Source organism: Tachyglossus aculeatus, chromosome X1, assembly GCF_015852505.1.
Source record: "Tachyglossus aculeatus isolate mTacAcu1 chromosome X1, mTacAcu1.pri, whole genome shotgun sequence".
In the NCBI taxonomy this organism is placed as follows: Eukaryota; Metazoa; Chordata; class Mammalia; order Monotremata; family Tachyglossidae; genus Tachyglossus; species Tachyglossus aculeatus.
In genome coordinates, this window is record NC_052101.1 from 52,665,016 (window position 1) to 52,685,598 (window position 20,583).

General features: G+C 51.6%; 1 protein-coding gene across 2 annotated transcripts in view; it reads left to right on the forward strand.

Annotated features, from left to right (window-relative positions):
- SPOCK1 (SPARC (osteonectin), cwcv and kazal like domains proteoglycan 1) overlaps positions 1-18,930 on the forward strand; it is a 479,410-nt gene extending 460,480 nt beyond the window's left edge. For both annotated transcript variants that reach the window (XM_038772269.1, XM_038772270.1), the window contains 5 exons: positions 5,892-6,008; positions 11,056-11,277; positions 12,495-12,557; positions 14,120-14,257; positions 15,673-18,930. In XM_038772269.1, the coding sequence (XP_038628197.1) occupies positions 5,892-6,008; positions 11,056-11,277; positions 12,495-12,557; positions 14,120-14,257; positions 15,673-15,863 (731 nt within the window). In that variant the 3' untranslated portion in view covers positions 15,864-18,930. The remainder of the gene's footprint in view (positions 1-5,891; positions 6,009-11,055; positions 11,278-12,494; positions 12,558-14,119; positions 14,258-15,672) is intronic.
- Positions 18,931-20,583: the final 1,653 nt, after the last annotated feature.

Below are 20,583 nucleotides of genomic sequence, written 5' to 3' on the forward strand. Positions count from 1 at the left end.
GAAGGTCATGGGTTCTAATTCAGGCTCCGCCACTTGTCTGCTGTGTGACATTGGACAAGTCACTTCACTTCTCTGTGCTTGTTACCTCATCTGTAAAATGGGGATTGAGACTGTGAGCCCCACATGGGACAGGGACTGTGTCCAATCTGATTTACTTCTATCCACCCCAGCACTTAGAACAGTGCCTGGCACATAGTAAGCACATAGCAATACCATAATTGTTATTATTACATTTCATTGATCAGTTCATTGATCGATTGGGACTCTCTGAAGGGGCTGGAGGGGCTGCTTTGGTGCAGTCCGCCCAAGTCTGCTGCATTGGGCTGTGCTGTCAGGATGGCAGGGCAGAGAACAGCTCCGACCCTGGGCCTGTCTGCTGAGGGTCTCAGTTTTCACTTTGTGCAGTAGAATTTAATAATAATAATAATAATGGCATTTATTAAGTGATTACTATGTGCAAAGCACTGTTCTAAGTGCTGGGGAGGTTACAAGGTGATCAGGTTGTCCCACGGGGGGCTCACAGTCTTAATCCCCATTTTACAGATGAGGTAACTGAGGCACAGAAAAGTTAAGTGACTTGCCCAAAGTCACACAGTTGACAATTGGCAGAGCCAGGATATGAACCCATTAACTCTTTCCACTGAGCCATGCTGCTTTGTGCCAAGTCCCCTACCCTACTCCAGTGAACCATTTCTTCCAACGCACCAAAAGAGGAGGAGGGCTCCTGCTGGAAACTGTTTCCTCCTGGGAGCTTGGGGTCATAGGTCTGTCTCTTTTTCCCTATTCTGCTGCTGCTACTGCTGCTGCTGCTGCTAATAGTATTTGTTAAGTGCTTACTATATGCCAAATACCATATAAGCACTGGGGTAGATACAAGATAATTACATTGGACACAGTCCCTGTCCCACATGGGGCTCACAGTCTAAGTAGGAGGGAGAACAGTATTGAAACCTCATTTTGCAGATGAGGAAACCGAGGTCCATAGTAGTTAAGTGACTTACCCATGGTCACACAGCAGGCAAGTGGCGATGCAGGGATTAGAAGCCAGGTCCTCCGACTTTCAGGCCCAGCTCCTTCCACTAAGCCACGCTGCTTCTCCAATGCCAGCTTCTAGTAGGCAGGGACCATATCTTGTCCTTCCAAAGCACCTCTGCTTTGATAGTGGCCATGCTCCCCGGTGGCAAAACCACAGTCCCTGGGGACTTTTTAGGGAAACTCCTGGCTGAGAATTTTCCTGGCCCTGCCCCAGTCCCTTTCTGAGAGCCCAGTCTTTCCACAGCCTAATGTCCAGGGCTCATAGGTGCTTGCCCCTCTCTGGGAGATAATCTTGGGGGTTGCCAGGGAGGTGGGTGTGAAAAGAAAATATGCCCCAGGGAGGAGCTTTGCAGGGAGCGGACCCTTCGTCAGTTCAAGGCCAGCCCCTCAGTCATCCCCATGGCCCACCAAGCCCAGGAATCTGTGTCTGACAGTGGCCACAGGATTCTTGGAGGGACTCGGTACTAGACTCCATGGGTGAACAGATTGTCCAGTGTCGGCCTCATAGAGGCGTCCAGCTGGAGGCTGAAATGGTAAAGTCACCCCAGTGACCAGCCACTGCTCTCTCTGTTTGAGCCAGCAGCCCAGTGGTCATCTCAGAAAAGGCCCAAACTGGTGCCTGGCTCCCACATCCCTTGTGCCTCTCTGAGTGCCACCTCAATGTTCACATTGGCCTACCTGCCAGCCCTGGGGCTGCTCACCCTGCTCCACTAGGACACCCTGCCTGGCAGCTTCCTCCAGCAACAGGGAAATGGCTAGAGTGACCAGGCCCTGAGGTGGGAGAGCCCACCTGATACCTTCCCAGGGCCCCAGGGCTCAAATCTCCATCCCTTTGTCCCTTCATCTCTGTTGCTCATTGAGTTTCCCTTGGGTTTCCAAGTGCGTATGGGAAGAGGATCCGGGGGGATTGCAAGCTATCTCAGCCACATCTGTCCACCCAATTGCCGTGCCTTCCTCACATTTTCCTATCTCTTCCTCACTGCACAGCCACTGCTTGGAGGCCACAAAACCCCAGCACGGCTGTGGGTCAAATAAAGTGGTGACTTTTGGATCATCACAGCGTCCTGCGGCTCCATGATGGGATGGCTATTTTCTTAGTGAAAGTTTTTTTTCTGTTGTTTCCACACTGCACCCTATGCTCCTCTAACACCAGCCTACTCTGCCTCACTCTCATCTCTCTTACTGTTGAACTCTTGCTCACGCCTTGTTTCCTGCCTGGATTTCTCTCCCTCTGCACATCTAACAGACCACCACTCTTCCCATCTTCAAAGCTTTTCTGAAATCATCTTTCTTCCAGGAAGCCTTTCTTTACTAATCTCTCATTTTCCCACCCTATTTCCCCCTCACTTTGATGCAGCCTTTGCATTGAAGTTCCTAAGTACTTTAAGTATTCACCCCACCCCACCCCCACAGTACTTACCTACATATCCTTATAATCTGTCACACTGCACTTATGTGCACATATATAAATTATTCATTGAAATAAATGTCTGCTTTCGTTCAGTTGTATTTATTGAGTGCTTACTGTATGCAAAGCACTGTACTAAGTGTTTGGGAGAGTACAGTGCAACAATAAACGGACACATTCCCTGCCCACAGCGAACTTACACCTCTAGACTGTAAACTCATTGTGGAGAGGTCCAATGTCTACCAGCTCTGTTTTATTGTACTTTCTCAAGTGCGTAGTACAGTGCTGTGCTCACAGTATGACTCAATAAATGCCTTGATTGATTGATTGCTTCCCTTTCATCTAATTTATTCTGATGTGCTAGATTGACTCTTCAGTAAGCGCTTTATAAAAACCATGGATTGATGTATTGAACTGTCCAGTGTCAATCACTGTCCAACACTGTCAGCTGGGAAGTCAGAGGATTTTTAGGGTTACATTTCTGCCCCTTTCCTAATTCGGAGTGAGCAGGAGGATCTTAAATACGGCTGCTCATCCATCCCAGATGCTGCTGAGTGGCACTGTTGCCACTTCAGCACCCAAGCGACCGATATCCCGGACCGCCTGTTTATTTAGGACATTTTGGAGGGCAGGTATGGGGCATGCCACCCTTGGCTGGAGTTGCGCTTGAGTTGGTTTTCATTAGTGGTGAGGGTTAGCACTGAGCCACTCACACTTTTCTCGCCCGGTCCTCCTGAAGCCAACAGCGAGCCTTGCACGATGGTTGATCAGGGCCTGGGGCCAGTTTGCAGCCGTGGAACCACAGCTCTCTGAGTTCTGTCAGCAGCAGCAGCCCCTGCTTGCCCTCACCCCCTGGGAGCATCAGTGCTGAGGGAAACACAGCCTCTCTGACAGTTTTGGGGGTTTCTGCCTGGTCCTTAAGTTGCTGACAGGTAATTAGAGGGCTGAGACCCTGGAAGCAATCTCTCTGAGTCCTTGCCTTGGTCACCAGCTCTCTGAGGGTGGCAGGAAGGGAGAGTTGGGGGAGGCACATTCATCGGCTGGACAGCCCCTCCATCCGCACAGTGAACACGTATCATAGCCAAGGTTGGGGGCTCCCTTCTCTGGTTCCACCTCTTTTGTTCACCCACATCAATAATTCCAGCTTGGTCTGCAGGGTTCATTTTTCCAAGGTTTTAGGGCTGCCGGAAGTGGCAGAGATCCTCGGGGAGAGACCTTGATCTTCTGCTTAATCAGCAGATCCTGCAATGTCTGTTTGGGTTCAGTCATTCACAACAGACAGACTCATTCGTGGGGCCAGAAAGGCAATCATTTCTTTCAGAAGTGGAGGTGGTCATGTCCGTGGGTCAACGTGGCTGGGAGGCAGGCAGGGTCCATGGATCAGCATAGACTATAAGGAGGTAGTGCCCATGGGTCAGCGATGCTGGGGAGAAGATGGTGCCTACAGATCGACAAGACTAGCAAGAAGACAGGGTCCACGGGGCAGCCTAATCGGCAGGGAGACAGTGTCCTCAGGTCAGCGTGTCAGTGGGCAGGTAGTGGGAGTAGTAGCTGTCCATTCCCATTCTCAGTGACCAAATGGGGTGTGTCCACAGCTCTGGTTGGCTTAGAGGGAACTGCGTGCCCCTTCTGCTGTGACCGCAGTGTGGTTCCAAGTAGCGGGTTGCAGGGGATCCCGGGAATCATGGTGAGCCCAATCCCACCCCAGCAGACATCTCTTCTCCTGGAGGGTGGCCTCGGTTGGATGACTCCTCAGGGGTTCCCTGCCCATTTGGTGGTCTGAGAGGCATGATTCTGAAAGCGGGCATCCAGGAGCTCCCGTGAGCAAGCCTGAGGGGCCCCAAAGATGGGGAAGCAAGAGACTCCCAATCATTCCTCTCAGCTACACTGAGAGCCTGCTGGGTACCTGGCCCAGAGACCGTTGAGGTCAGAGGTCACCATGTGACTAGTCACCAGTGTTTGTCAGCATCTGTCCCAGCCAATCCTCTGGTTCTACTGGGAAAGCTGGGGCCTTGTCAGCCAGGCATCATGATCCAACATGGAGGCTGGGGGATAACAACCAGGGACCAGGCTCTGACTGCACTCCATCATGTCATCTCTGCCACCTCATAGCTGGTTTCCGTTCCCCAGAGCCTATGTCCAACCGACACCACTGTTTCTGGGATTTCCTTGGTGGCTTAATTTATGGTTTTCATTTGATTAAGAGACTGGTAGGTCTGCCCCTGGGGGAACTGATCTTCATGCCTGAGTCATCCCAAACGGTTCTGCTGACCGAAAGCCAGCTCTCTCTCCCTTCCTCCTCCTCCTCCTCTTCCCCCTTCTCCTCCTCCATTTCCTCCTCCTTCTCCTTCTCCTCCTTTTCCTCCCCCTTCTCCTTCTTCTCCTCCTCCTCCTCACTACATCCTCTTCCCTACCCCCAGCCCCATTGGCAGGTGCAGAGGTTTGTTCTGAAAGATGGCTAGCTGCAGGAAGGTTTTAGGCTGGACCCAGACACAGGCTGGGCCACCTGCCTTTCCACAGTTCAACAGATTGTTCTGCTTTCCTAGAAAGCACATCTAACCTGGAGACTGAGCTTTAGGCCAGAGTGTCCCTGTATTATATAATAATAATAATATTCCTCGAGCACATAGTTTGTGCCAAGCACTGGAGTAGATACAAGATCATCAGATCAGACACAGTCCCCATCCCACATGGGACTCACAGTCTAAGGGGACGGAAGAGCAGGTGTCTTATCCCCATTTTACAGATGAGGAAGCAGAGGGCCCAGTATCTTGCTCAAGGTCATACAGCAGACAAATGGTGGCCCTGGAATTAGAAGCCAGGGCTTCTGACTCCCAGATACATTCTCTTTCCTCCAGGCCACATGGAACCGCTGCTGACTTCAGACCAGGCAGAACTGGAGCCCTCTTTCATGGTCACTTCCACTTCTGCCAGTTCCCAAACACCTGAGCTACCACAGTATGAATCTCTTAGACCGAGTGGACAGCTAAATTACATCTTCCCTGAGTCAGAGCGTGGGAGGGAAGCAAGATGTGACTGCATTTATCTGGCTAACAAGAAGGCTCTGTGAAGTTGCAGATCCTCATTTGTAGTTGGACTGCAAGAACATGACAGTTTTTTTCAAGGAACAGACTTTGTCCTGCCCTGGCAAAAGCCCTGAATCAACCCAAGCTTGGGGGATAAGCAGTTCCTGAGGTCTGGCTAGAATGGTTCCTCGCTCTATTGCTTGCTCCCACTGCCTGGCTGCGGTCCTTATTCTGAGCCCATAACCACCCCAGAGCCTAGGACGGTGCAGGGGGTGGGGGTTGTGGGGAATGGCAGCGAGCCTTGGGCCAGCCCTGGTTTCCCTGAAAGAGGTCGTCAACAGTTGTGCGTAAAGCCGAGCTCAGGTGTTACCGTGAACAACCCCCTCAGTCTGACCACTTTTCTGTCCTTCTCCCTGCTGCAGCCTGTGCCGACAAGGAACTGCGGAGCCTGGCGTTGCGGCTTAAGGACTGGTTTGGAGCGGTTCACGCTGATGCCAACCGCGTCACCAAACTGGCCAACTCAGACCCAGCACAAGGCAGTGAGAAAGCACTTTCTGAGCATGTGTGCGGGGGCGGTAGTGGTGGTGGGCCGAGACTGGGGATCCATGGAACCCGGCGGGGATGGGAAGCTGAAGTGGTCAGGGTCACTGGCCACCAGCAACAGCAGTAGGGGGTGGGAAGTGTCGGCCCCAGCCCCAATCGACATGGTCCTTGGCAACGTGCATTCTCCGTCCAGCTGCAGCCCACGGAGACATGGATGCAGAATCGCACACCCGGATCCAGGGTCCATGGAAATGGGAGACATCTTGGGAGATGGCTTTTCCATCTAGCGGTTTTAATCATGGCTACAGGCTGAGCACTCCCTGCCCACCGTGACTCTCAGCACCATCCCATACACACAGAGCCTGACAGCCAGACAGCTGATCGCTCTGGTATCCCAGGAACATGACTCGGGCAATAAGGACCTGGGGACCGGGAGACCGGAAGAAGCAGCAAGCTCGCCATCAAAGCACAAGCCGCCACGACCCCAGCCTCTTGGAACATGGTGTCCGTGAGGGAAAGTCAGTCAGGCCACGGAGAGCTCCCAGTCAGGACGGAGAAAGGTTGTCAGAGGACTGTCCCAACCCAAGCATTGGTGATGGCCTTGCTGGCCACTGCCCATTCTGGTGCCCTTAAGCCTACCAATGTGGGGCCCATCAAAATAATAATAATAATAATAATAATGGCATTTATTAAGTGCTTACTATGTGCAAAGCACTGTTCTAAGCGCTGGGGAGGTTACAAGGTTAATCAGGGTGTCCCACTGGGGGCTCAGAGTCTTAATCCCTATTTTACAGATGAGGTAACTGAGGCACAGAGAAGTTAAGTGACTTGCCCAAAGTCACACAGCTGACAATTGGTGGAGCCGGGATTTGAACCCATGACCTCTGACTCCAAAGCCCGTGCTCTTTCCACTGAGCCACACTGTTTTTCAAAAAACCAATGAACCTTTGCTTCACAGGGGGAAAAGGTCAGGCAGGCCCAGTCATCCTCCAGGTACCAAACCCAGCCGTTGCAAATACAAAGGGTACACTCACAGAACCCAGAAAGCTCTGATCTGGGTCTCCCCCGGTCACCCCATCCAACCGCACAGGAGGCCTGAGGGCTGAGAGGTACCTGACCCTGTCAGAGCCATTCAACCACTCACTTTGCTGCCCAGCATCCCCCACTCCCAGCAGCTGTCTTATTGCATCAAGCTGATTTTTCAGGGTGGCCCTTGGACATCCGTGGCGGTTCTGTGTTAAGGGTCTGGCCGGGCCCAGGAGGCATTTCCTGGAAATTGATGTATTTGCAGGAAGGACAGTGAAAATTGGGTGCAGGGTTCCTCTGAGCGCCCTGGGCTGGGGTGGTTTGAGGAGCATCTTACAGCACTCCAGGCCCACCATACCCTCTGTTCTCAGAATTGTTTCTCAACCAGATCCCGACTGTGGCCCTACTTTGAGAGAGCTTACTTGGATGACCTGGGCAACATCTAAATGAAATACCTGGAAGAGCCATGATTTGGGGGTCTGGAGGCAATGTGACATTTCAGCCCTAAACCCCACCAAAGTAACCCTCGGAGTCACTTAAGGAGCACTCAGACTCCTGTTCGCCACTCCAAGGTCTTAAAGCCATCCACTTCTTCCCTTCTCGGATAAGCCAGATCTGGGGGAATCTCTGCCTAGCCAACCCAAAACACCATTCCCATCGCTGATACCACCCCTTGTTTCAAGCCTGGGATTTTCCGGAAGGCAAAGTGTTCATTGCAGCCCCCTTCCCAGATCTGGCTGCAGGAAGCTCGTGGAAAAAAGGCTCCCTCTCTTAGCTACCCAGGTTCGGGTATCTCCCTGGCACCTGGAACATCTCCTCCAACCCTACCACAGGTGGATGCCAAGATCAGAGATCTCCATAAGCTTTAGTAGTCTTGCTGTATTCTCAATGCATTAATCAAGCAGAATACAAACAGAATTCCTGTCCAAACCGGCTTCCTCTAAGTCTAATACTTCCACCACCACCCATGACTCTCTGTGCTTTCCTAGGGGCATCCTGGGGAATGCAACCATTCCCTTGTGCTTTCTCCCTCTCAGGGGCAAGAGACTCCCTCTCCCAGGGACCATTCCTTTCCCACCCAGCTAGACCTGCCAGGTTTCCTGAGGAACTTCCTTTTAGACCAAATCCCAGGCACTCTCCGGGGAAGGAAAGCCAAGAGCTCTAGTTTGGCCCAAGAGCACCACCATTCTCTAGAATCCCAATTCCTGAGGTCACTGGGTGCCTTCCCAGACCTGGGTGGTACTGGGTCCCTGCCTCTCTCAGCCCTCCCAAAGTTCCAAAAGTCGCACTTTCCTGCTTAGTGTCCCTTGCCATACTGGAATCAAGAGGTTTTTTCTCCCCACAGTGGTGGGCCCTGGGCCTCAGTTGCCAGGGCAACTGCCTGGCCTGGCAAACTGCCTCGCCTGAGTCCAGTTCAGGAGGGAGGGCACATGGAGTGGTCTGTCTCTGAGTCTCCCAACCCCGGGGCCAGCAGGAAGGCAGACAGGGGCTCGAAGGGCTGATGGCCCCAAAGAAACAGCAGAGAGGGTCTCACCTGAGACTGAGCAGACTCTAGAGCTGCACTGACAGGAGGACTTACCCCTCACCCAAACACACACAGACACACACGAACGATCTCACACACACGCGCGCGCGTGCGCACACACACACACACACACACACATATCCCCAGGCCTGCCGTGACCCCCTCCTTTCCCCGCTTTCTTAACCTCTTAGCTCTGTTCACACTTTCCTCCTCCTTAGCCTCTCTCCTCCCAAATCTCTCTCCCTTACCATTGTATCTCCAATTCTTGGAAGTGGGCTGCCAGTCCAAACCCATGCTCCAAAGGTTTTCTGGGGGCTGTCCGTCCATGCCTCAGCCCCAGACCCCCATGTCCACACTGTGTGTCGGCGTGTTTTATCCCCTCTCAGCACCTTCCCACACCCTGCAGTGCACAGCTCTCTGAAGCTAAATTACTGGTGGAGAACTGTGAACTCCTGCTAAGCTTCAGCATGCCCCTGTCCTGCCCTGCCCTATCCTGCCCTGTCCAACCTTGTCCCCCTGACCACCCTGTCATTCCCTGTCCCATGTCCCTTCCTCCCCATCCCACCCTGCCTCACTCTGTCCTGCCCTGCCCCATCCCACCATGTTCTGTCCTGCTCTGTTTTGCCCTATCCTGTCCTGTCCTGCCCTACTGGGAACCCAGTTTAAATAACAGTCCACTTCCGCCTGTCCTGCAGCACTGCAGTAAGGCCTGGAGTTTCCCCGGGGGGACATGGCTTTTGCAGATGAGCAGCTAGGTGGCAAGACCATGCCGCTTGTGATTTGAGTCTGCACGGGATGACCTCAGTCTATCAAAATCGACCCCTGTGGCCACACCCAATCCCAAACTGACCTTCTCCCCCTTCTAGACTGTGAGCCCACTGTTGGGTAGGGACTGTCTCTATATGTTGCCAACTTGTACTTCCCAAGCGCTTAGTACAGTGCTCTGCACACAGTAAGCGCTCAATAAATACGATTGATTGATTGATTGATTCTCCAAGGTAATCCACTTGATGAGATTCTTGTTCTCTGGTACAGAAGGACATGAGACAAGTTAGCAACCTCCTCCAGGGCCAGTTTTATTGCAGCCATCATTCACCGACTCTTGAGGGCACAGCCACGCTACCACAAGTGACCAAAGTGACCAGATCACTTAGAAATGAGCCCACAATGAAGTCTGGCCCATCTGTCCTGCAGTTCTTGAAAGGTGGGGTTTTTTTTCCAGCTGGCTCCGTTTCAGGGGGACCAGGTGAAGATCAGACATGGATTTGGAACTTGGGTGAGGTGCTGTCCCGTAGGACGGCCATGGAGAAAGGCTGAGCTTTACCCCGTCATGGATGGATTTGCTGTTAAACCAGGCCAGAATGGGCTTAGAAATCCTAAACACAGCCTCTCCTTGATGCTCCATGAGCTGTTTGCAGCCGGATCCCGGCAATCAGTCATTCCGAGCATTTGCTCCCAGAGAGGATAGGGTCCCTGCTACAACAGGCCCAGGCAGGAGCTTTGCATGCTGGAGAGGAAAGGAGGGCAGAGCAGAGCACAGCAGGGTAGAGCAGGGTTGAGTAGAGCAAAACAGACCAGAGAAAAGCAAAGCAGAACAGAAACAGGGCAAGACAAGACAAAGCAGAGCAGAGCAGGGCAGAGCAGAGCAGGGTAGAGCACGTTGGCCAGATAGGCCAAGTAGAACAGAGTAGAGCAGGCCTGAACAGAGCAGTGAGGCCCCTAGAACCAGAACATGGACCCCCAGACTCTGGAAGGAGGTGTTGGAGCAATGTCTAGAACTGGCACAGGGACAGCTCCAGCTGGGACATTTTCTGAGCGAAGCGCTCACCCCAGCATACACATGCTTTGAGGGGTCAGCCACCGCCTCTGCAGAGGTTTGGGCAGCTGTCCAGACGGCTGGAGTTCCCCAGGGCCCATCCTCTCAGCCATAGCAGGAACAGCAGTGACTCTGCCCTTGGAGTGTGGCACTTGGGGTTGAGCTGCCAGTTCTCATGCCAACTCAGGTGTCGACTCCAAACTCCCAGGCAGACAGTCAGCCCTGTGTGGTAGGTACCCATTCAGTCCCTGACTCTGCAGAGCTTCCATGACCCCTGGGATACTCTGCTGCCCAGCCTGAGGTGTAGCCCTTGGGGGGCTTTCAGGGGGCTTTCATTTAATGAATGAATGACTGCCCTGACAGTCCTATTCCATCCCCGGTCCTGCCTCCCGGCGGAAGGGGGCCCCAGTGATCATTTTAATGTGGCCCACACAGATCTGCCTTATTTCCTGGAAATTGTTTGAATGAGCACTGTGGTTTGCCCTCTCCTCAGCAATCTCGGGAGACTTTTATGGGGCTGCATTGGGGCAGGGGTGTGTGGGGTTGGGTGCTGCACATTTGCTGCAGGCAAGCCCTAGCTACTCTGAGTCTAGAGATGAAGCCGGGGGAGGACATAACGGCTCCTCCAGGTGCCGGTCCTGGCCGGACTGACCCCTCCTGTCTCCCTGTTCCCCAGGGTTCGACACCAGCATATTGCCTATCTGCAAGGACTCCCTGGGCTGGATGTTCAACAAGCTGGACATGAACTATGACCTCCTTCTGGACCACTCAGAGATCAACGCCATCTACTTGGAGAAGTACGAGCCGTGCATCAAGCCCCTCTTCAACTCCTGCGATTCCTTCAAGGACGGCAAGCTGTCCAACAACGAATGGTGCTATTGCTTCCAGAAGCCCGGAGGTATGGAGCTAGCGGTAATCCCAGGGCCTGGTAGGGGGCCGGGAGCCAGCCAAATTGGGGGTGACATGATGCCCAAGGACAAAGGATAATGTGACTGAACCCCATTCTCCAGGCCTCAAGCAGGCAGTTAAAATACCCAGATAGGAGCTTGGGGCAGGGGCAGGGAGGTTGGGGGACAACAACAACAGACTCGTTACCCCTCCTCCCCACCTCCCCGCCAGGGGTGCTCCTTGGTGTTGTTTGCTGAGGCAACCCTTTGAACTGCCCTCATCAATCAATCAGTGGTATTTATTGAGTGCTTACTGGGTGCAGGCCACCGTACTAAGCACTCGGGAGAGAATACAGTACAACAGAGTTGGTAGACACATTCCCTGCTCACAACAAGCTTACAGTCTAGAGTCCCACATATAGCTCTCAGGGAAGGGGGTTCCTACCCCTCCCTATCCAGGAGAACAGGGTTCTGGAGGCCTTTGCCAACCTGGCCCCAGCTGCATTGTTACACTTAGCCCCTCTTCACTCAGGGCGAGTACCAGCTCAGAGGAGCATTCTCATGCCAAGTATTTTCCTTCCAGGAGAGCAGACTGGAAAATAAATTGTGCCTGCCTTCTCTGGTATTTAACATCCTTCCATGGATCTGTCTATTTCTGGGAGGAAACCGACTTACACCCTTGCAAACCTGTTAAAGGAGGCAGGATGGCCCATTGGTGCCAGGGCCTTGCTGCGAGACCTTGGGTGAAGTCTTTCCCTCTCTGGACTAGAGATTTCTAATCTCTGAAATGAGGTGACTGAGAGTAGCCACTGGCTACTTCACTGGGAATGCAATGAGGGCAAATTGAGCTGTTCAGGGGACAGATGCTGTGGGAGTCCAAGGCGTTAAACATATGTGAATTGGACAAGCTGCTGAAGAAGGCCCAATCGGCGCCTCATGATTTTAAGTATTTTCACCAGTCTCCCGGTGCATTTCCTGTGTCTTTTCACCTGGCTGCTGGGCTATGAAGTGTGAATCAGTCATCTCTAGGCCCCTAGTTAGAAAAGGGAAGGGTTTTCCCTCAGAGTGAGGTGCCGCAGAAAATCCAGGCATCCACCCTGCCTAGTCTGTTTCTCATTGCTTATGTGACCCATTTGTTTAGCTGTACAGTAGCAGTGCAGGAAGTCCATTCAGCTGACATTTCCTGTCGAAAACGAGGTTGAAATGACACTCGTCCTTTGTATTCTAGGTCTCCCCTGCCAGAATGAAATGAATAGGATTCAAAAGCTGACTAGAGGAAAGAATCTTCTGGGTGAGTATGGTTTCAGGTTACCGAATTAGGAAGGAAAGCTCCAAGCTCCTCGTGAACTTGTTGGGGTATCTGAAGGAACAACATTCAGGAAACAATCTGGGAATTCATCATTGACAGGACATCTGAAATATTGATGGATAGAGCCTCCCTCCCAGAGGAACTGATTCTAGTGCTACTGTCTTCTGCAGTGCTACTTGCACTCTCTCATCCCTGCCAGTCATGTTCTTGCTAAGGCACAGAATGCCATGAACAAGTAATGGGCATGGGCAGTCTTCACCCCCATTAGCCAGCTACGAACATTCCCGGGGAGAAAAAAAAAACCAGGTCTCCTGATTCCCAGAGCAGAGCTCTTTCCACTAGACCAACAGCAGGGCTGTGCCTGAAACTGGGGGAGATTAATGATGCACATGTGTGTCACTTGGGTAGCTGGGGTTAGAAATGTGTTCTATTTTGATTCAAAGAGGTGAGTTTATGCCCCATAAATGAAGTGTGGATCAGGTGAATGTCCTACCAGCTTGGTTCAACAGGATCATGAAACTGCTGGAACAGGTGTTTTTGTGACTCCTCTGGGGTGCCAGATGAAGCTGAAGCTCCCTTCTGCGAAAAACATAGGTCACTGTGGCCTAGGAAAAGGCACTAGGCTCTCATTCCAGGTTTGGGAAGGAAGATGGGTGGGGTGAAATGGAGAGAACTGTTTTCCCCTTTCTGTCTTGCTTTTCTCTCTGTATTTCCATAGAGACAGACACACACACACACCCAACCTTTTGCTGTCTATGTGATCATCAGTGGCATTTATTTAGCTCTTACATGGCACTGTACTAAGCACTTGGGACAGTAAAATAAAACAGAATTGGTAGACCTATCATCTGTGACACCACCTTTCTGTCGATGACAAGGGGTAAATTACTTTGGGCAGGAACGTTTCTGACAGGCTTTACCTTAAGAAAAAAATCCAAAGGTTCTAGGCAGGGGCTTCCAATGACAAAGGTCCAGAATACATAGGAGCAAAGGCCCGATCTGAATGTTTTCAGTAACTCTGCAGAAGCATGAAAGCTTCAGTGACTTCTGCTGACTTATGGAGACAGAGACAGACAGAGAGAATGATGGCAATTGTAATTTAGGCTATGTGGTCTCAATAGGGACTGTAAATGGGGCAATCAGGCTCTGTGAGTGCTGTTTAGAACACTCAGAGTAGAAGCATGGTCTGGTGGAAAGAATATAAGACTGGGAATCAGGACTTCTGGGTTCTAATCCCAACTCCGCCTTTCACTTGCTGTGTGTCCTTGAGCAAGTCACTTAACTGTGCCCCAGTTTCCTCCTCTAAAAAATGGGGATTGAATACTCTACTCCTCCCCCTTAGATGGTGAGCTCCATGTGGGATAGGGACTGTGTCTGATTGGATTGTGTTAGATCTACCCCAGTGTTTGGCACATAGAAAGGGCTTAACACATGACACAGTTATTATGGTGATGGGTTGTGGGCCCCCTGGGAGCCTTTTCAAATCTCTGCGAAGCCCCTTCCTGACTCCCTGTTGACAGTGTGCCTGGCTCTGCCCCTCCCAGGAGTCTTCATTCCACGCTGCACGGAAGAGGGCTATTATAAAGCCACCCAGTGCCACGGGAGCACTGGGCAGTGCTGGTGTGTCGATAAGTATGGAAACGAGCTGGCTGGGTCAAGGAAACCAGGAGCCGTGAGCTGTGGTGAGTCCTGCGCACGGCCCCGAGGGAGCCCGGGAGCCGTCGGCCCACTAAGCAGGACCCGGGGGGAGGAAATGCCGGACCAGCCATCGCCGGCGCTGCGTGTGCCTCCACACGGTGGAAATGGGGCTCTCGGCCGGTGCCGGAGCCACCATGGGAACCAAAGCCCAGGTGACGAGCACTGATGAGGTGCCGTTTGGGCTTCCAGATGGGAAAAATCACCCTGTGGGTGCTACTGCGTGAGAAGCCGGGAGCCCGCTCTGCATAATTATTAGCTAAATTAGCCTGCAGACAATCAGGCTGGTGGCAACGCAACCGCAGCCCCTCCCCAAACCAGAGCCTACCACTGCCTTCCGTGGCAGCAGCACCAGGTCTGACTTGCAGCCGCCAGAAGCCTCTCTCTACTAAGGGAGGCAAAGATTTTGTTTGTCTTCTCCTCCTCCCCCCATCTCCCCATGACTTTTTCTCCCCCTACCTCTACCTGCCACTCACTCTCAGGGCTGCTCTCCCGCATCTGGCGGTGGGGGTAAGACCAAGGCCCACCGCATCTGTGAGTGGTTCAGAGAGCCACAGCTGGGCCCGGTTCTAGGGCTTGAACTCTCTCTGGTACCCACTGAGGAACAGTTCCCAAGCAGGCACCTCCTCAGAGATAGAGTTGCTCACCCTACCAATAGACAACGTTTTGATTCTAACACCAGGTTCTTAAGAGCCCACTGAGAATTTTAAAGAAAACCCTTCAAAAGCCAGAAACCACATTAGAGTATAATGGTTCCTGCACCAACGTGGTTTGTTTTAGAAGAACATTTTGTAGAAAAGGAAAGGAGTAGAGCTAATGGTTTGGTTTCCAACACGAGCAAGAGAGAGTTGGGAAGGGACAACAAAGAGCAGGAAGGGAGAGTGAGAAATAGAGAGAGAGACAGAAATAGACAGATAAAGTGCCTGGCACACAGTAAGCACTTGGAAAAATAACATAAAGAAAAGACACCAGGCATGAAGTCAACGATAGCAGTCAGGAAACCCAGGTGGAGGAAACTGGCTTCTGAGTTTTTTTCCAGTTTTTAGCAGTAACAGTATTTATTAAGTGCTATGTACAAAGCACTGGGAAAAATTTGCAGGTGGGAATTAGAAACAATTAGACACAGTTTGAGAAGCAGTGTGGTTTAGTGGAACGAGCCCAGGGCCGGGAGTCAGGAGACCCAAGTTCAAGTCCCAACCTGGCCACTAGCCTGCTTTGTGACCTTGGCAAGTCACCTGACTTCTCTGAGCCTCCGTTTCCTCCTCTGTAAAATGAGGAAGGTGTTAGCTGGCTCTCACAGCCTCCCAGAGGGGTGGTGAGGGCCAAACGCCACAGCTGATACCAGAGCACTCTGGACAACACAAGGACTCTAGCAATATGAGCTGTGGCCGTGTTTATGTAGAGGAAGAGCAGGAGACATCGGGGGACTATGGCAGCGGGAGCTCCGTGGTGCTCCTGGACGACCCTGATGATGAGCGCCAGGAGGCTCGGGAAGACCGAGGCGGGAAGGCCAAGGTACGCGCGAGGGCAGCCAACGAGGATGACGAAGACGAAGACGACGACAAGGATGACCAAGTCGGGTATATATGGTAGTCCCCAGCGCCTCCAGAACTCAGAGTTTTGCACAGCTTCCACAAGTCACTCCGCATTTCTGCAATTGTATCTGAGAACCTCAGGCACCAGGTCTCTGTTTCATTTGGTTCCCTCAGATTTATGGTTTGGGCATATGGGTTTTCTCATTTTCCAGGGAGCTCCAATTTCAACTACCTTTTTTGAGGGTCGGGGGGCAGGTTGAGGGGACAACATAGGAACAGGAAGGGGAGAGGGAGAGTGGCTCTTACATCATTAAAAAAATCCTAGTCTAGTCTCCCCCAGGAAACACAAATAACAAGGGTCTGGTTTTGTGAAGTAAGACAGCCTCAGCAGTTTTTGGCCACCCATGGCAGGTGTGCATCACCTGTTGTAGAAAATTCCCCAGTCCTATGCTAGGCAGTTGGTGCCCTCATCCGCTGCAGGAGCTAGGGAATACAGATGCCTCATGTCTCACCTTCCCCTGCCCCCTCACCCTGGTGTCGGTCATTCAGGAACAAGTCTCCTCTGGTCACTCCTTCTGGCTCCTTGAAAACAGTAGCCTGAGTCCAGGCCAGAATCCATCTGGGGGTCCGCATATTCCATCAGAGACTGTGGCTGAAGTCCTCTAGATGGGTGAATGGATGCTTGTTTTGGTCGAGACACAGAGATGGAGAAAGTGTTCAGACACCCCTTAAGAAAATCTCTCTAGAAAAATCCCATCTCAGATGGGTGTGGATCAGCCTGTCCAGCCTGTCTCACTCTTTCTGGAATGATGAATCTTAAATTTTCTTTCCTCTTTCTGAACTAAGGAAATGTGCCTGTCACCTGCAGGCTGACTGCTCCTTCTTGGGCAACTAAAGCAAAGAAACTCGCCCTTCACAGTGTGGTCTGTGCCAGGGAGGAGGTGATAAAAGAGAACTCTGCTGGCCAATGTGAATCACGCCGCCGCTCCCCGAGTCCCACCACCCCTATGCACTTCAGGAGGGAAGGGTGGGGCAGCCCAGCGGCCCCACCCCATGCTGCCTGCCCTCATTCAGCAAAGTTTCCCAACCCAATTATTCCACCCAAAGCCTAAGCAAGTTCTCTTGGCCAAGCACTACTGCCAACACCACTGCCACACAAATCCTAACTCCCACACTCAGGGAGCCACCACTCTGGAACCCGCTGGCCAGTCTGCCTTCTGCAGTTCCCACCCCTGAGATTCTGACTCCAGGCCTTCTGCAAGCCCCATGAGATACTCCCTCTGCCACTCATCTCCCGCTGATTCTCTTCCTTCTGCTCCCTCGGCCTTCCAGTTCCAAGCTTCCACACCTGCAGCTTTCCTTTCCCGCACGCACTTTCCCCGTCCTCCTCTCTCAGTGGCACCACTCCGAGGACTAGCCCCAGACCACATTCACCAACCCGAGGCTTAATTCATTCAATCGTATTTATCGTGCTCTTACTGTGCACAGAGCATGTCTCAGCCCAGTCAGCTATGGCAGCACCCAATAACAGTCCCCCATTTTCCCAGGTCCTTTGTTTAACTGGTCACAGCAGCAGACTATCCCTATCCCTCTTGATTGGATGCAAATTCCAGCTGGAATTATTCAGACATTTTTCCACTTTCCACCAAACTCTAAGGCTCCTGCTGAGATGAGATCGAAGTCACGCATTACTTGAAGAAATGATGCATCTCCCATTTCAAATAGTTTCTTTTGGATTAAATCTACGAAATCGTATGGAAATGGTTAATCCAGCTCCAGAATGTCAGGCCTGAAAGAACCCTTGCTTCAGATCAGAGAGGGTCACCATTGTCTCCCAATGACCTTTGGGAAGGCATGTGGAGTGGCCATGTGATCAATCCAGATCAATCGCACTCAGCAGTGAAGCCTGGTAGGGAATGGCAGGGGAACTGCTGATTTTAATTTGCCTAATTATGACAAGTGTCAAATTAAGAGGGTCCTTAAAGATCCTTAGCATTAGAGTACTGATAGACAAGAAAGCTCTGGGGGAGACTTCCACCAAGTTAAAGAGATGCAGCTTTCAGAGGGGTGCATTCAGTTGCGGGGATTCATTAAAACACAAAATCAGTGAAGCCCACAGTCAGTGCACCCTAAGGGAGGGCAGGCCAGGGAACCAAAATCCATTTCACCTTTCCTGTCCTGTACTGGGCCACCACATAGCTTTTTCAAATCAGCATTTAGTCTGCTTCCATCCCTTACTTAGAATGGCCAGGTGTGTGGCAAAGTTCCATTTTTTTCTCTCCCTCCAACTCCTGGGCTTCTGGGGAAGTCAAAAGTAGAATCCATAAGTGGAGTATTTGCATGTTTCCTCCATACATACTATTTGAAAACTCCATCAAACCACGTTAGTGATTGTTCTGACCTTCTATTTATTTATTTCTTAATTTATTAGGGGAGTTTGGTAACTTCCTTTTTATTTAAAAGCACTCTTTCAAGTGGATTAGCTTTATTATTTGTGTATTCTTCAGCTCCTCACATAAATTTCTATAGATAAATAAAAACTGGTTTGTTAGCTGACGCTTCTATTGCGTGTTGAGCCTGTCCTCATATTTTCAGTGTGAGTTGCGTGCCTGGGAATATTTTAATACTGTTTTAGGAGTTTTGTAGCATCCCTCTCAACTCCCCACCCCCTTAGCAGCATGAAATCAGCTGCTGCCTCTTGACAGCACCCCTCAGATTGGTCCCAGGCATAGCTTTGACTAACCGTATTATGCTTTCCCTGCCACCCCAGGGGCTCTCCACACCCACCATTCCATCTGTTTCCCACCGAGACCACCCTGGAGCAGGGAGCCCTTTCTACAGTAGGTGATTTTGGTCTTTTTCTACTTTTTTCTCAATGCTGCTGACATTCGTTCCTGTTAAGTGTGTCACGTTGTAATGGGAGACCCAAATATCGAGTGTTTCGGGTTGATGTACCTACTGTAGGTGAAATGTAGAATAGCACCGTAGATTCTGAATGCTTTTCCATACAGACTTCTCTGGAATGTGAACATTTTGCTAATCTCTTTGGTTGATTGTAAATGCCTAACTGTAGTCCTAAATAGTTGCATTTCTGTCTGTCTCAATAAATTTTCATTTGTCTGCGACCTCTCGTTTGCCTTTTGCTTCTCAAATTGTCATGTTCTGTGTATTATGAGTGAAGCCCCCCAGAGCCCCCTGACACCATCCCCCATCTTGCTCCAGAGCTAGTGTGTCCCTCTCCTGAGTTCCTAGAAACATGGATGTAACTTTTGAGCTGTGGCAGAGGGAGGCTGGGGCTTAAAACACAGGTGGCAGACATTGAGGTGCTATATCTGGAGGGGTCAGGAGACAGACCAGCTGGAAACAACTGTCGCTTGTTGGACGGCCGGAAACATGGCGGCGGGGCCGGGCCAAGGCTTCCGGGAGGGATGAGGACGAAGGACGATGGACACCGATGGCGGCAGGAAGCAGTTCTGGAAGCGGAGCAGCTCCAGGCTCCCGGGAAGCATCCAGCACGTGTACGAAGCCCAGCACCCTCCTCTGGATCCGCCGTCACACGGAACGTCAGCGAAGGCATCCCCGGCCAGGCCGAAGAAAGCCAGCAGTTTCCAAGAGTTTGAGAGCGAGATGAGCGATGCGTGGGCCGTGGGCGACGACGAGAATGGGCTCCTCGCCATGGCCACCCGGAGCCTCCATTCCCAGGTGGTCATGGAGACGGCCCAGCAGGTCCTGCAGGACCACAGCCTCCGGCAGGAGCAGCGGGAGGCCCCCGCCCCGGGAGACCACCCCCAGCCGGCCCCCGACCCCCAAGACCCCGGGCCCGATCCCGCAGGTACGGGGGCGGCCGGCCGGCCCACCTAGGGGCGACTCCCAGTCCATCGGGGGCATTTATTGAGCGCTTAGTGGCCTCTAAGCCTTGTTTCCCCTTCTCCACCTCCCTTCTCTGGCCCCACAGCTGCCTTCCCCCGCTCTACCGCTTGTCTGCTGTGTGACCTTGGGCAGGTCACCTCACTCCTTTGGGCCTCAGTTCCCTCACTTGGAAAATGGGGATGGAATGAATGAATGAATGATGGCATGTGTTAAGCACTTACTATGTGCAAAGCACTGTTCTGAGCACTGGGGAGGATACAAGGTGATCAGTTTGTCCCATGTGGGGCTCACGGTCAATCCCCACAGTCAATTGTATATATGTATATATGTTTGTACATATTTTTTACTCTATTTATTTTACTTGTACTTTACTCTCCCCCTTCTAGACTGTGAGCCCACTGTTGGGTAGAGACTGTCTCTATATGTTGCCAACTTGTACTTCCCAAGCACTTAGTACAGTGCTCTGCACACAGTAAGCGCTCAATAAATACGATTGATTGAAACTGTACAAACAATTCTCCCCCACCATCATCACCACCACCAACTGGGCTGCACCCAGACCATGCCCATCATCTACTTCTTTTGTAAATGTGGCTTACATTCCATGTATTCAATGGCTCTTAAGAGTTCCAAAAGACCCAGAGTTTTCATTTGAAAATGGATCCAAAAGGATGGATGTGGTTACACCTAAAATAAGTGCACATTCTTATAGGGTTGGCTACCCCCAGCCTGATGGATCAACCTCCAGATATAATAATAATAATGGTATTTTTTAAGCACTTACTATGTGCAAAGCACTGTTCTAAGCACTGGGGGGGATACAAGGTGATCAGGTTGTCCCATGTGGGGCTCACAATCTTAATCCCCATTTTACAGATGAGGTAACTGAGGCCCAGAGAAGTGAAGTG